Source organism: Stegostoma tigrinum, chromosome 11, assembly GCF_030684315.1.
Source record: "Stegostoma tigrinum isolate sSteTig4 chromosome 11, sSteTig4.hap1, whole genome shotgun sequence".
NCBI classification, from domain to species: domain Eukaryota; kingdom Metazoa; phylum Chordata; class Chondrichthyes; order Orectolobiformes; family Stegostomatidae; genus Stegostoma; species Stegostoma tigrinum.
The window spans coordinates 67,216,853-67,232,058 of record NC_081364.1 but is presented as its reverse complement, the minus strand read 5'-3'; the positions used below and the strand labels follow the sequence as shown (position 1 = coordinate 67,232,058).

General features: G+C 41.4%; 1 protein-coding gene across 3 annotated transcripts in view; it reads right to left on the bottom strand.

Annotated features, from left to right (window-relative positions):
- Positions 1-15,206, bottom strand: part of cacna2d2a (calcium channel, voltage-dependent, alpha 2/delta subunit 2a) — an 815,854-nt gene that overhangs the window by 53,443 nt on the left and 747,205 nt on the right. For all 3 annotated transcript variants that reach the window (XM_048547478.2, XM_048547479.2, XM_048547480.2), the window contains 4 exons: positions 14,424-14,484; positions 13,820-13,917; positions 6,877-6,967; positions 5,357-5,419 (listed from right to left, as the gene is read on the bottom strand). In XM_048547478.2, coding sequence (XP_048403435.1) covers positions 5,357-5,419; positions 6,877-6,967; positions 13,820-13,917; positions 14,424-14,484 — 313 coding nt within the window. The remainder of the gene's footprint in view (positions 1-5,356; positions 5,420-6,876; positions 6,968-13,819; positions 13,918-14,423; positions 14,485-15,206) is intronic.

Sequence of the window (15,206 nt, the reverse complement as noted above, 5' to 3'; positions counted from 1 at the left end):
CTCAATCTCCATCTTTCTAATGAAAATAATCCTAATCTACTCAACCTTTCTTCATAGCTAGCGCCCTCCATATCAGGCAACATCCTGATGAACCTCCTCTGTACCTTCTCCGAAACATCCACATCCTTTTGGGAATGTGGCGACCAGAACTTTACGCAGTACTCTAAATGTGGCTGAACCAAAGTCTTATAAAACTGTAACATGACCTGCCAACTCTTGTACTCAATACCCTGTCCGATGAAGGAAAGCATGCTGTAAGCCTTCTTGACCACTCTATTGACCTCCGTTGCTACCTTCAGGGAACAATGGACCTGAACACCTAGATCTCTCTGTACATCAATTTTCCCCAGGACTTTTCCATTTACTACATAGTTCACTCTTGAATTAGATCTTCCAAAATGCATCACCTCACATTTGCCCAGATTGAACTCCATTTGCCATTTATCTGTCCAACTCTCCAATCTATCTATATTCTGCTGTAATCTCTGACAGTCCCCTTCACTATCTGCTGCTCCACCAATCTTTGTGTCATCTGCAAACTTGCTAATCAGACAACCTATACCTTTCTCCAAATCATTTACTCGTCAAGCAACAGTCTGATATAGTCATATTCATGCTATCATACTTTACAGATAATGTCCCAGGCACCAACATCACCATTCCTGGGTATCCCTGTCCCACTGGCAGGATATATCCACCAAAGGTACAGGCACAGTGTGATAGACTCAGGAGGGAGTTCCTCTGGAAGTCCTCAACATTAACTCAAGATCCAATGAGGTCTCATAGGATCAGGTCAGGTATGGACAAGGAAACCTACTCATTACTACTTACCATATACTTTCCCTCAATAAGAAGAAACAGAGTAAAAAAAGCACAGAATGTACTTTCAGTGATGCTTGAATATTCATATCAGAAGTGCTTTGGTAACACCCCTATTGATCAAGGAATTATCTGCTACACTGGATCTCTGGCAGTGGTGAGGGAATTAAGTGGGAAAATCCTACTTTGCCTCATCTTCACAAATCAGCCTGTCTGAGATGCATCTATCCAAGGCAGCATTGGTGGTATTGATCACTGCACATCCCATCTACAAATTAAGCATACCTTCCATCAGCTAATGTGGTACTAACATTTTGCTAATCAGATAGATTTTGAACTGACTTCGCAACTCATGACATGCTGTGGGCCATAACAACAATCCCTCTAGACTGCGAGGCTGATATCCTGTGCACAGTGATTGTGTTGGCACATCGAATGCATGATTTATGGTCCTAGAAGAGGACCATGCAGCAATATGATCCTTTTAACCACAGAACCCCTACAGTGAAGAAAGATTCTGGGCACTCGATACTGCCCATTGAGATTCTGCCCAGGCCTCCAAAGAACATTCCACCCAGAACCACCCCCCAATTCTATTCTACTAACCCTGCATTTAGCACAGCCAATCCACCTAACCTGCACATCTTTGGATGTGGAAAGGAACTGGAGCACCCGTAGAAAACCCACGCAGACAGTTGTCTAAAGCTAGAATCAAACCCAGGTCCCTGGTGCTGTGAGGCAGTAGTGTCAACAACTGAGCCACCAACTCAGTATCTTGTTTCTGGATTTTCCCTCATATCTTTTGATCCTTTTAGACAAAAATGCTATGTCCAACAGCTTCTTGAAGTCATATAATGTTTTGGGCTCGACTGCTTTCTGCGGCAGAGAATTCCACAGGTTCACCACTCTCTGGGTGAGGAAATTTCTCCTAATCTTATTTGTAAATGGCCAACCCTGTATCCTTAGACTGTGAACCCATGGTTTTGGACTCCCTGATTATCTGGAGCATTATTCCTGCATTACCCTGCCAAGTCCTGTTACAGTTTTATAGGTTTCTCAGATCTTCCCTTATTTTTCTAAACTATGAATATAGTTCTAACGAATCCAGTTGCTCCTCATATGTCAGTCCTGCCATCCCAAGAATCAGTTTGGTAAACCTTCGCTGCACTCCCAATATAGTCAGAGCACACTTCTTCAGATAAGGAGACCAAAACTACACACAGTACTCCAGGTATGGTCTTGCCAAGGCCCTGTATAACTGCAGCAAGACATCCCTGCTCCAACAGCAGCAGAATTATATGGGCAATGGCTAAGTGGTGTTATCGCTGAACTGTTAATGTAGAGACCCAGATAACCTGGGGACAGGGTCCGAATCCCATCATGGTAAATGGTAGAATGTAAATTCAGTAAATATCTAGAATTAAGAATCTGACGATGACTATGATATTCAACCGACAATCTCCAACATATGGCCATATCTCCCACTCAACCAGTACCATCAAGCCAGGGCATCAACCCGAGTTCAATGGAGTGTGCAGGAGGGCAGATGAGGATAGCACCAGGCATATCTAAAAATAAAATGTCAACCTCATGAAGCTGCCAAAAAGGCCTACTGGCATGCAGTGGGAACAAAGAACAATACAGCACAGGAACACATTGGCCCTTCAAGCCTGTGCTGGCACATTTTGCCCTTCCATACTAAAACTGTCTTCACTTACAGAATCAGTATCCCTCTATTCCTTGTCCAGTGTTTCTTGAATGCTGCTACTGTGTCTGCTTCCACTCCCTCTGGCAGCGTGTTCCAAGCACTCACTGCCCTTGATGTGGAAAACCTTGCCTCACACATCTCTCTTCAACTTCCCCCTCCTGCCCCCTGAATCTGTGTGCCCTAGTAATTGACCCCTCCATCTCGGGGAAAAGCCTCATACTTTGCTCTCTGTCCATGACAGTCACAATTTATAAACTTCTATCAGTTCGCCCCTCAACCTCCTGTGTTCCAGTGAAAACAAATCCAGTCTATTCAACCTTTCTTCACAGCTAAAATCCTCCATGCCAGGCAACATCCTGGGCAAACCTTTTCTGTACCCTCCCCAAAGCATCCACATCCTTCTGGTAGTGTGGTGACCAGAACTCATAGAAGAAGAATCATCACAATGCAGAAACAGGCCCTTTGATCCAACAAGACCACGCCGAACCTCAGAGCATCTCACCCAGACCCATCCCCCTATAACCCACCTCATCTACACAATGACAATTTAGCATGGCCAATCCGCCTAGCCTTCACATCTTTGGACTGTGGGAGGAAAGCAGAGCACCTGGAGGAAACGCACGCAGACGCAGGGAGAATGCGCAAACTCCATATAGACAGTCGCCCGAGGCTAGAATCTAACCCGGGTCCCTGGTGCTGTGAGGCAGCAGTGCTAATCAGCGAGCCACCATGCCGCCCTATGCATGTATGCAATACTTGAAGGGTAGCCTAACTAAATTTTATGAAGCTTTGGCATAACTTGCCTAACCTTGTAATTAATGCCATTTCCAGTGATGGTGAATATGCCATCAGCCATTTTTTACCACCTTATCTACCTGTGCTACCACCTTCAATGATCTGTGGATCTGCAAACCCAGATCCCTCTGCATATCAATACTCCTAAGGGTTCTGCCATTCATTGTATAATTTCCAACTGTACTTGACCTTCCAAAATGCATCACCTCACATTTATTTAGATTAAATTCGACCTGCCTTTTTCTGCACTTGCCTCTAACTGATCTATATCCTGCTGTATCCTCTCACAAACCGCTACTCCATCAATCTCTTTGTATTGTCAGCAAACTTGCTAATTGGATCAGCCATGATTTTCTACAAATCATTTATGTAGGTCAAAAACAGCAGAGGTCCCAGCACTGACCGCGGGGGAACACCAATAGTCACAAATCTGCATTCCAAAAAGCAGAGCAGCAAGTGATAGACAAAGCTATGACAGATTTAAGCTCTGCAGTCCTGCTGATCCAACTATGAATGGGAAATCAAGCAAACAACAGGAGTATGAGGCTTCACGAATACCCGCAAACAAGTCAATTACCACCCAATCAGTATAACCTTCATCATCAGCAAAGTGACAGAAGGTGGTCATTGACAGCACTATCAAGCAGCACTTTTTCAGTAATAACCTGCTCACTGATATCTAGTTTGGGTTCCATCAAGGCCACCCAGCTCTGACTTCATTACAATCATGGTTCAAACATGGACAAAAGAGGTGAATTCCACAGGTGAGAAGGTCTCCATAGAGACTGCCCCCGGCATTAAGGTCACATTTGATTGAGTATGGCTTCAAAGATCCATTATCCCTTGAACAAATGCAAAAAGAAATGAAAAGGAACATTACACTGTTCAGTGGATGACGAGGTCAAGGAAGTGAGCACAACTTATTTGAAACTAGCGCTTATGCCTATGTCGTCTCTTTGCTCCAGAATTCCAAAATTAACTCCACTTTCCTTTTCCATCGATCAGTGATCTTTTAAATGATGTAATGTTGACTGCATCAATATATTGCTGGAGCAAAACATTTTACATTCAAACAGTACTTCATAAGAAAATATTTTTAACCTTCTCCCCTCACTCTCTTACAGTTAGAAATTGAACAGACTGAGTGCTGAATCTCCAAGCCAGGGTGGGGTGCTTTAAATCAAAGAACAGTGTAACTTCAAGACACAGTATAACTTGGAGGGACGGTGCGCTGTAACCCTGAGGGGATTGTGTGTTGTAACTCTGAGGGGACAGTAACATTTTCAAGGGGAGTATGATATAACCTAATAGCATTGTGGGTCAATCCACAGCAGGAGGACTGCAGTGGGGTTTAAGAAGACAGCTCAGCACCACTTTCTCAAGGGCAACTATGGATGAGCAAGAAATGCTTGCTAGCCAGTGACACCCACATCCCACAAATGATTAGTAAAAAATAAACTCCTAGGGACAGTGAAATTCTGAGTGTTAGGGTGTTGTAACTCTGATGGATAGTGAAACACTAAGGGCTAGTGTCCTGCAATTCTGAGGGACAGTAAAATTCTGAGGACTGTGTGCTGTAACTCCAAGAATTTTACAGTACCTTCAAGAAGGACTGGAATGGCACCGGGCAGTTTAATGCAATACCTGTGAAAGACAGTGAAACACCAAAAAGTCCACAGCTTTAAATCGAAGGAGTACAATTATTAGAAGAAATAGTGTAATTCTGAGAAACATATGAACTATAGTGTTGAGGGACAGTTGCAAGTCCAAAGGGCAGCATAGAAGAACAACTTGACTCCAAGAGGCATTCTTCAGTGGTAATGAAGGCCAGTGTGTCTCTACGGAGCAGTCTAATATTGTTGGTATCTGTGAGGGACAAAATGCTTCTAACTCCAAACGTTTCCCCTTTAGAATCTTGATCAGCTTATCGTGTCAAAGTGTTTCTGCTTTTAAAGCTATTTTTCCATAAATTGCTTTGGGCTGTGTACCATTTGCATAATAACAAGCCAGCTTTGAGAAGAGATGGGTACTCACTTAGCTGGAAAAACTCTTGTGATTCCTCCATCAGTGGCCACAAAAACTGCCAGGAGACCCAGCCTAAAATCAGGACAAGAGAGGGGGAGAGACGAAAGCCACGAGTGGATGCAGCACGGAGAGAGTGAGTTAATAGAGAAAGACAACAGGAGAGACAACGAGTGAAGCAACATGAAATGGGGGGGGGGGGGGGGGGGGGAGATAGAGAGAGAGAGAGAAAGAGGTAGATAGATTGAGAGAGACAAAAAGAGAAACAAAATGGTGCAATAAATGAACAGGCAGACAGAAAATCAGGGAATGAAACATAACAAATGCAAAATGAGATATGAACATTGACAGTAAGACACACGCACCGAAAGGAAAATAAGATAACAGAGAAAACCCAGGAAGGGGGCAATTGAGAAAGAGAGAGAAGGGGAATAAAAACAAATCAAGTTAGTGCTCAGTTCAACAATATTACATTCTTCACTGGGTTCTCAGTTCTGAAATTCCCACTGAATTTTCCTGTATGAGCCTCACTTGAATCCTCTTCTACAAAATGACTTTAAATCACCATTTTCCTGGTCTAAAGTGCTTACAAAGCGAGCTCACGGGGCTGAAGAGATAAATTCTTGTTTATTTGTTGGGTCAAAAACACAGAAAAAGCAAGGTTCTCCTGTTGGATGAACTTGCTCAGGCAGTCAAAGACGAAAGTCGACTGACAACACATCCATAATAGCACAAGCCAAACAGACACATGCCAGGAAATTCCTGGAGGCGTGGCATTCCAACCGGAACTCTATCAACAAACGCATTGAACTGGACCCGATATACAAACTACTGAAAAACAGAACTGGAAATAATGTCAACAACCCCAGCAAACCAAGGCATATAAATAACAAGTGGGAGAGAACAGCAATGCTTCACTGGAAGCGCACAGACGATGTTACCTAGATGGGTGACAAAATGTCTGCAATCAAACACGCAAGCTTGATGAGCAAGTCTGCAGCCTAAAAGACTAAAGTATTTACTTCCAGAAGAATTGGTTGTTGCAACGATGAGGACTGAAGTCTTACAAATTTCACTCTATATTAATTCAGAACAGAAATGATATAATTTAAAAAATCTCCTTGGTCCAACACATACTTCACATTCTGGTGTAAGAGATTCAGATATGGTATTGCCCGTGCCTAAGCTGCAGAGGCAGGATAAAAAATCTCCTTGGTGTATTTTACTATGTTGAAGGTGCTATATAAATGGAGTTTAGTTCTGTTCTGAAATCTTTGACAACTTGGTACCTACACAGCACAGGAAACATACTGGGAACTTCCAATGTTTCTATAAACCAACTAACCAGCTAAGTAATCAAGGATTGTAAACAAAGCATTTTACTCCAGTCCTCTTGTCTCCTGTTGCTATTGCTATTGGAGTGACTATCACACGCTGCAGCCTTGTTACTGTCACCTCTGCCCTCTGCTGTGGCAATGACTCAATGATTATTGTCAATTGTTTCAATAATCCAAGCAAATCCGGAAACTTACGTGTGCAAGTCATGATTCCTCCAGACTTTCTCCACTAATTTGGCAGTGACCCCTGAATCCAGGATCAGGTTATAAATCAGGTCTGAATCACCTGGAAAAACATGGAGACAAGGTGAGTGCTAGTGAGATGATGTTTGACTTAGCCTTGATGGAATGTTCACAGACGTTATGAAATCCTCAGTTTCTCACTTTAACTCCTAATTGATCAAGTTATAACTTCATGACTGCAGATTGACCAGGAACAGCAACACTGATTGCTGAGAGTTTATATGAGGAGAACTCACGCCTTGCTTTGAACAGATCATGCAGTTGACAGATCTGACTGCAGTAACTTCACTGAATGGAAATCCAACAGGTGAATGCAGACAAGGTGGAATTAGATCCTAAACGATTGTGATCAGAAATATAATTGCACTGCAGATATCTTTTTCCAAACATTCCTGTCACTTTTTAAAAAATAAAACCCTTACAGTGTGGAAGCAGGCCATTTATCCCATCAAGTCTACACCGACCCTCCGAAGAGGAGACCACTCAGACCTGTCCCACTACTCTATCGCTGTAACCCTGCATTTTCCATGGCCAATCCACCTAGCCTGCACTTCCCAATAGTCCATCCACACATGGGAAAAGTTATCACCTGTTTCAAATGAAGATCAGTGCAAAATGACTTTGACCCACACAAAGTATTCAAGAGGTTATACTGTAATAGTTAAGCATTGAGTTTACAGAGACATTGGTGAGTTATGTTAAGTCATGAGATCACTCCATTAGCATTATGTTAATCAGTGAGATAACAAGGTTAGGATTATAATTTTGGTTAACCTATGAAATCAGAATGACAGCGGTATTCTAGTCACTATACGTACATCTTTAGAACAAACCTTTCCTTCCTACAGCCATCAGGATTACTAAGTCAGATATTACAGTAACAGCACAGTAGATGTTACTTTTGTTGGTGGGGTTTGTAGTCACCTGTCCAGATTGTTGACAGTCTACATAAATTGACTAAGTGGCCATGAGGAAATGTGGGGAATTAGGCACATCTCAATCAGAGCAGCCAATCTCCTAGATGTGTTGAAATGTTAGACTAGATGAGCATGGCATCTCTAAACAAAACTCACCATATTTACTGTTTTTAAGACTTTGTATCAATACCTCTAACCTTCTCTATGTTCTGTTTTCCACTTGGATAAAGAATGTACTACAAGACATAGTTTGACATTTGAACAAAGCAGTAAATTGTAGAACTCTCCTGAACATCTGGCAAGAGCTGATATTAAAACAGATGCTGTTAATAAAGAGTAGGATTTAATGTCAGGATATTAATAACAGGGTGCATGCTCCCAACAGTCATTGCTTCACTCCTCCACTGTCTACATGAAGATAAAGATAAGTCAAGTGACGTAGAAGGTCAGGTACCCTTGGAGTACATAGGATGCCTAACCCCATTGGTACTTCCATTGTCCCTAAGATTTGAGAAAAGCCTGGACAGCCACCTTTTGAGAAAGCAACCTTATCCTTCAACTGATCCAGCAAATGATGTTAATCACATATCCCAGCCAAACTGCAAAATGAGGAAACACATCTGTAATATCATTTAGCAAACATTGGCAAGGAGTGAGGGACAGATCAGTAAGCTTTGGGTTAGGCGGGTATTCACTCTCCACTTAGACCCTTTCGTCTGGTCTCTTACCTGCGCTCGAGTTCATTAAAACCTGCCTATGTGACATCGGCTGTCTCAATTTCTCTGCTCCTTTCACCCATTCTAACCTGACCCTTTCTGAAAATGCTCTGATGTCCACCACCATATTGACAATTTCCAGGTCCCTGGCCCTAACTGTTTCCAGTTCACCATGGATGTTCAATCCCTCTGTACCTTTATTTCCCACCAGCATGGTCTGAGGGCTGTCACTTTCTTCCTGGGCCAGAGACCTGAATTATGCCCATCCGCCACCACTCTCCTCCCCTTAGCTGAACTTGTTCTCTCACTGAACAATTTCTCCTTTAATGCAACCTACTTCTGCCAAGTGAAAGGTGTGGCTATCAGCACCTGCATGGGAGCCCAGTTGTGCCTGCTTCTTTATGGGTAGTCCTACATTGGCCCTATCCCACAACTCTGTTCTTGGTACACTGACAATTGTTTTCAGGTCAGGAGGATGGAGGGTTAGAAGGTGGGAGAGGACTTTTTTAGAATTGCATGGAACTCGTCGCAGTAGAGGAGGCTGTTTTGAGAGTTTCAATTACCAGTAGCTTTAGCTGAGAAGGACAAGGACAATCTAGCTGATTAGTTTATCTTCCGTAACAGCTAGTACACATTGTTGAAGAATTGTCTGCACTTTCTCAACTGCACTACAGATGGCAAAGAGAGAAGAATTACTTAGAATACTCAAAGAATTATATTAGAAGTGTCAATGTGGAATCACGATTCCTTTATCCTTCTCCATTTGTACTCTCAAAAGCGTTTCGGAATTTTGAAAACCATTTTGTGTTTCTGTTAGAAAGTCCCATTTGGGACAGGTCTTCCTTCATAACCATGCTCTCACATTCCTCAAAGTATTCCTGCACCTTTTCATGGTTCAAGTATCATTCCAATAATAAGTTGCTCAGAGTTTCATGCAATTGGATCTAATCACATTCTTGCTCTTCCATTCCATATCTCCAGAATATCCTTTTGAATCTTTGTACCTTCGGATGGTTGATGTTAGTGGAGCTTGCTGTTTCCCATGTCATACCAGTGAGTATTTCTTAAATGTATTTAATTGGCTGTAAAGCACTTTGGAATAGTCTGTTGTCATGAAAGGTGCTATATAAATGCAGGATTTTTTCCTTCCTTTCTCTGTCCTTGCACATTATTTTGAGCCTTCCATTGTGGTGAGCTTCTTTTCATTGATCTTTTCAGAATTCTCTGCTTGAACTGGTTTGGACTAATGTGATACCTTACTGTGCTGAGGCCTCATTGTTTGTGAAATACCTCTCAGACCTGGATAGGGCATTATTCATGAAGATGGTATTGTGTTATTGGGATAGTAAAGGGACCTGTTCAGATTTAATTTCAATTTTGTAACTAAATTGGTAGTGAACCCAAAATCTTACAAATTAACTGGTTCAATTTTGAATACTTGGATCATACAAAGAAGGTCGTTAAACGCAGACACATCAGGAGCTTTGGGCCCTCCCTAGCTCAGTTACCAACTGAGTCAGTGAGATTCCAGATCAACAGTGGTATGAAAATTCAGAAGGTGGGCCTAAATGAATAAAGACTGTATGAAGTCTAACAAGGGAATAGTTAAAGATTTTTTTTGTTTAGAATACAAAACACATTGACAGCTGTAGTTTGTGCAATTCATTGAGTTCTTGATCAGCGAGCTGTGAGTTTAAGCTCCTGTGGATGGGAGATAGAACTACCCTGTTTGCTACATGCACAAGCAAGGAGTGCAGATTGACTACTAGTGTAGCCTGCTTTATGACACCATGATCAGTACAAATGGTCATTTACTCTTAATTAACTCTGGGCATGAAACAAATGACAAAGGGATTCTGAACTGAGAAAAGGTGGGGTAAAGCATTTTTGGCCAATATTGTGGCAAACTGCAAGAAGGGTCACGTTTAGCCACATCAGTTGAGAACTCCACAGGGGGACATAATCATTAGTAATTTACCATAGAAAATATTTAGCACATATTAGCCTATCTGGTGAACAATACACCCATCCACATGAATGTATGCTCCTTCTTTATTTTGTTATATTATTATTATGTTCATCCTCTTGTGCAAAGGCCACCTTACAATGTTCACATCACTGAGACTTTTCTCTGGGTGAAAATGACATGAATGCCAGTGGCAAGTCCTACTGCTACAGCCTGCTAAAGTTATGTGCCAAACATTTGGGCTTCAGAATAATGTGGGCAAATATGGTATTTAAAACATCACAGGAGCATCTGGTGCAAAAGGAGGCCTTTTGGTCTAACCTGTATGCATCTGCACTTCAGAACACCATTACCTAGTGCTAACTTTGTGCTTTCTCCCTATATCTTTGCATATTATTTCTATCAAAACAATCATCCAAATACTCTCTTGAACACCTCTATTGAATCTGCCTCCATTACACTGCAAGGCAATGCATTGCATACACTAATTACTCATTGTGTAAAAAATGGTTTTTGCACCTCACATTTGCTTCTTTTGCAAATCACTTTAAATCTGTGCTTCTGGTTCTCAATCTTTTAGAGAATGGAAACAGTTTCTCCCTACCTACTCTATCAAACTAATTCATGCTTTCGAATTGTGATGATATACACAATTTGTGAAACCAGGGGAAAAGTACGTTTGAGCTGCTGTCTGCAATGAGTTTGGTTTCAAAGTCAGTATTGTTTGATACAGTCCTCAGCAGAAACAGAAACTAAAACATCAGTTTCTGGATAAGTGGTATGGTAACTTTGAAACCCTGTCTGGGAAATCATATCTTGGTTTACTAGGGCAATGAAGGCTGTTCGAATCTAAAATGAAAACACTCAGAGATCTGAACATTTCAAAACAAGAAGTCAGTGGAAAGATATGAGTGCTTGACGGTTGAAAGGAATGAAACCAGAACACTGGATTTAGCAGCAGGTATAGTGTAATACAAGTTATTATGAGAAAACAAAGTGTGGAGCTGGATGAACACAGCAGGCCTAGTAGCATCTTAGGAGGACAGGAGCTGATGTTTCGCGCCTAGACCCTATCAGAAATCTTTTCTGATGAAGGGTCTAGGCCCGAAACATCAGCTTTTGTGCTCCTAAGATGCTGCTTGGCCTGCTGCATTCATCCAGCTCCACACTTCATTATCTCAGATTCTCCAACATCTGCAGTTCCCATTATCTCTGATACAAGTTATTGTCACTGCTTCGGTTATCTTCACCATCACCAGTGCTTTGCCCAAGGTAAGAAGTGTGCCATTTTGGTGATGACTGTGGAGCTTGGATCAAGTAAAGCTGTCGCTGAAGGCTGAACACTGACCAAATGACCAAACACTGTGAAGAAATAGGTATCATACGCTACCTGAGGAAAACAGGGTGTGAAGGATTTTTTGGCTGACAATTTTAAATGGACTGCCAGTAAGCCCGTTACATCTATCTTTGTTGTATCAATTTTTTAAAATATAATTTATAGCTTCGACTGAACACAATTTGCATGTTAATTCATTCTTAATTATTTTTGATTGTTAAAATTACAACTGTGAAATCTTTTCTATTGTTTCCTTCCATTTGTTGTTTGATAAGTTTAGGTCTTTTAGTTCCACTGAACAATTCTGACATCATTCAATGTTTGACAACACTCATTTATGATAATCCATGTTCCAAAGTGATGAACCAGTCATTATTGGACAGTTAACAGCGATCTACTTAAATTACCAACTCTGAAATGAAATCGCAGTGCTGAAATCTTCAGTGTTGAACTGAAATGACTTGAAATCCATTTACAAGGAACTAAGCTGAAATTAAAAGAATAGAAGCAATTCCTCAGCCAAGAAACAATCAAGGAAGAAACTAGCTAGAGATTACAAGGAGTCTGAGACATTTTTCAAAGGCTCAACTGCAAGCAGTCGCATAAACACTACAACAATTATTATACTGTTGTTATCGTCAATTATATTAGTATGAATCATTTTAATAATTAGTTATTATAGTTGATATGGTACAATTGTAATTTTTAAAATTCATTCATGTGATGGTGAGCATCACTACTAGGCAGCATTTATTGTGCATCATTAACTGCCCTGGCGGAAGCAGTGGTGAGCATCTTCTTGAACTGCTGCATACTCTGGGTACTAGGTGCTTCCACCGTGCTGTTAGGGAGGAGCTTCCAGAATTTTGACCCAGTGACATTGAAGAAATGGCAATTCAAGTCAGGACGGTGTACAACTTGGAGGGGAATATGTCTGTGATGGTGTTCCCATGCATCTGATGACCTTGTCTTTTTAGGTAATAGAGATCATGGATTTAGAAGGTGTCAAAGTAGCCTTCACAAGTTGGTGAGTTGCTAGCTTTTACTTTTTATTTTATAATTTTAAACATAATTCCAACGCACTCTTATTTCTTCCAATGTTGCTGCATTCACATTGTTACTTACATTATTGTCTATATGTCTATCATCTCCTCCACCCCCACTCCTGCAACAGAGTATCTCTACCTTTATTCCCCCAGAGGTGGTCACTCTATGGGCACAAGCCCTGGAGAATGAACAGGAGAAAGGGTAGCCTTCCAATTGAAATGGAAAGGGTGAGAGAAACACACTACTGTGAAAAGTTCTGGAAAATAGGTGGTAATATTTGTTTATTTTTGATTAAATCATAGCCTATAGGAAGCAGCATTTGGATACCTATACACATCCTTAGACAAATTTAAGAAGGTGTGATTATTTTTGACTCTTAAATTATGATTGCCTGCAATCAGGACTTGTTCCAAAGTAAACCTTAAAATTAAATTCAATTTCAAACGAAGCACTGATACATTTGGAGTGGCATCATACACAGTAATCAATGTCAAAACGTTTTGGTAGGGAGATTACTAGTCTCCACGGAGATCACAACAACATGCTGACACGTTACTTAAAATTACGTCCTAAATTCCACACGTTGTTCAACAATTGTTTAGGATTTTAGAGAAATTGCAAGAATAAGAAAACATCCCATGCACATATTCAGCATCAGTACCTTAAAACATTTTCCCTTTAAGATCTGGAATTCAATCTCCAAAACAGAATTCTCTTCATGAGAATTTCTACAACATTTTCATCCAATCCTTTATTTAAATGCAAGTGAAACACGGTAGACCCATGGGGGGAACAGTAAGGCTGCATCTTTTAAAACATCTAAATAATGTAATAACTAAACCAGAAAATGAAGCATCCGTGAGCTGACAGGTAGTTGAGGGGTCCTGCCCCTGGAGACTGTTGCTGTACTCACAGTTCTTGTAGTCAGGAGTGTTCTTATCCATCAGACTGATAAAATTGAATAACAACTCTGTGTTGTTGTCTGACTTGACAAGATCCTTGCAGTATTCCCTAGGAGGAAATCCAAGTGTAAACACATTCCATGAGGGTAAAGTGGACACTGGGTGAAAGAGACAGTGACAAGCCCTCATCCTCAAACCTCTAGGGTGTCACTCCTGTACGAGGATGGGACAGTAACATGAAAAGGAATCATGCTGCAGGAAGTTCCCTATTCTTTAACACACAGACAGCCAGGAGTTATACTGCCACAGATGAATGCCATGCAGTGGTAGGAGCCTTCGGGAAAGGGCCATCACAGCCTGGAAGCTCGTGCATTATCAGTGATTTCATAATGGGGAAGAGACTACGCCAGAGCAGAGAGATAGATATTCATTACAAAGGCAGGCATACCAATGCAGCTCAGGTTGGAGTGTGGGTGGGTGGAGGGCAAAGGTGACAGGAAGGAGTATTGACTGGTTCACGTCATGGTCAGATCTGGGCAGCAGGGTGATGCATATGGCACAATGAGTGTACAGCATGAAGCAAATGGGCAAGCGCGCACACACACACACAGCTACCTGGGAGCTATGAATACATGTCCCACGGTCTCAAAGGAGCTGGGTAACAAGGATTCAAAATCTGCAATAAAAAGGAACATTATCTGGGAACTACTGGCGAGGGGGAGGTGTAGCTCACACCTGCAGTGTCTCAGACATGTTATCATTAGCACAGGAGCGGAGAAAAAACTACACAACTCTTAAAAATAAGAAGATCAAGAGGTTGATCTGCAGGGTCGAAGCATATCTCAGGAGAGTAGTTGTAGCCACTATGTTGCCCAGAAAACAGACAATTTGTACATTCTGGAACATGGTAAGTCCAAAATACCAGCCAATAAAAGGTAATTCTTTTTTAAAGACTAGAAATACTGTTTAATTGATTACCAATTACATTTTTTCAACATCTTCCACTGCACCGATTATTGTCAGTAACTGAATGTCACTCATAAGGCACCAACATGGCCAAACTCTTTAAATTACATGGAGACAATCAAACTCTGTTTTGAAAGGGTGGAGCATAGGGTCCAGTTACAGGCTAATAGGGAGGAAGTGGATGGGTGGGGTCCAAACAGCACTGATATCTCTTCAGTATCATTGAGGAGGGGTAGGTTAGTTCGTGAGGAAGGAAGTGAGAGAAAGGAAGAAAAAGAGAGGGGAGAGACAGTGAAAGCAGGACATTAAAGTTGTATACAATAGGAAGCAGATATCTAGAGGGAAGATATTCAGAGCAATGCAAAGGAAATTTGTAAGCCATTGTGGACATAACAAGACATTGCATCAATAGGGTTAGATAGGGAATTTGAG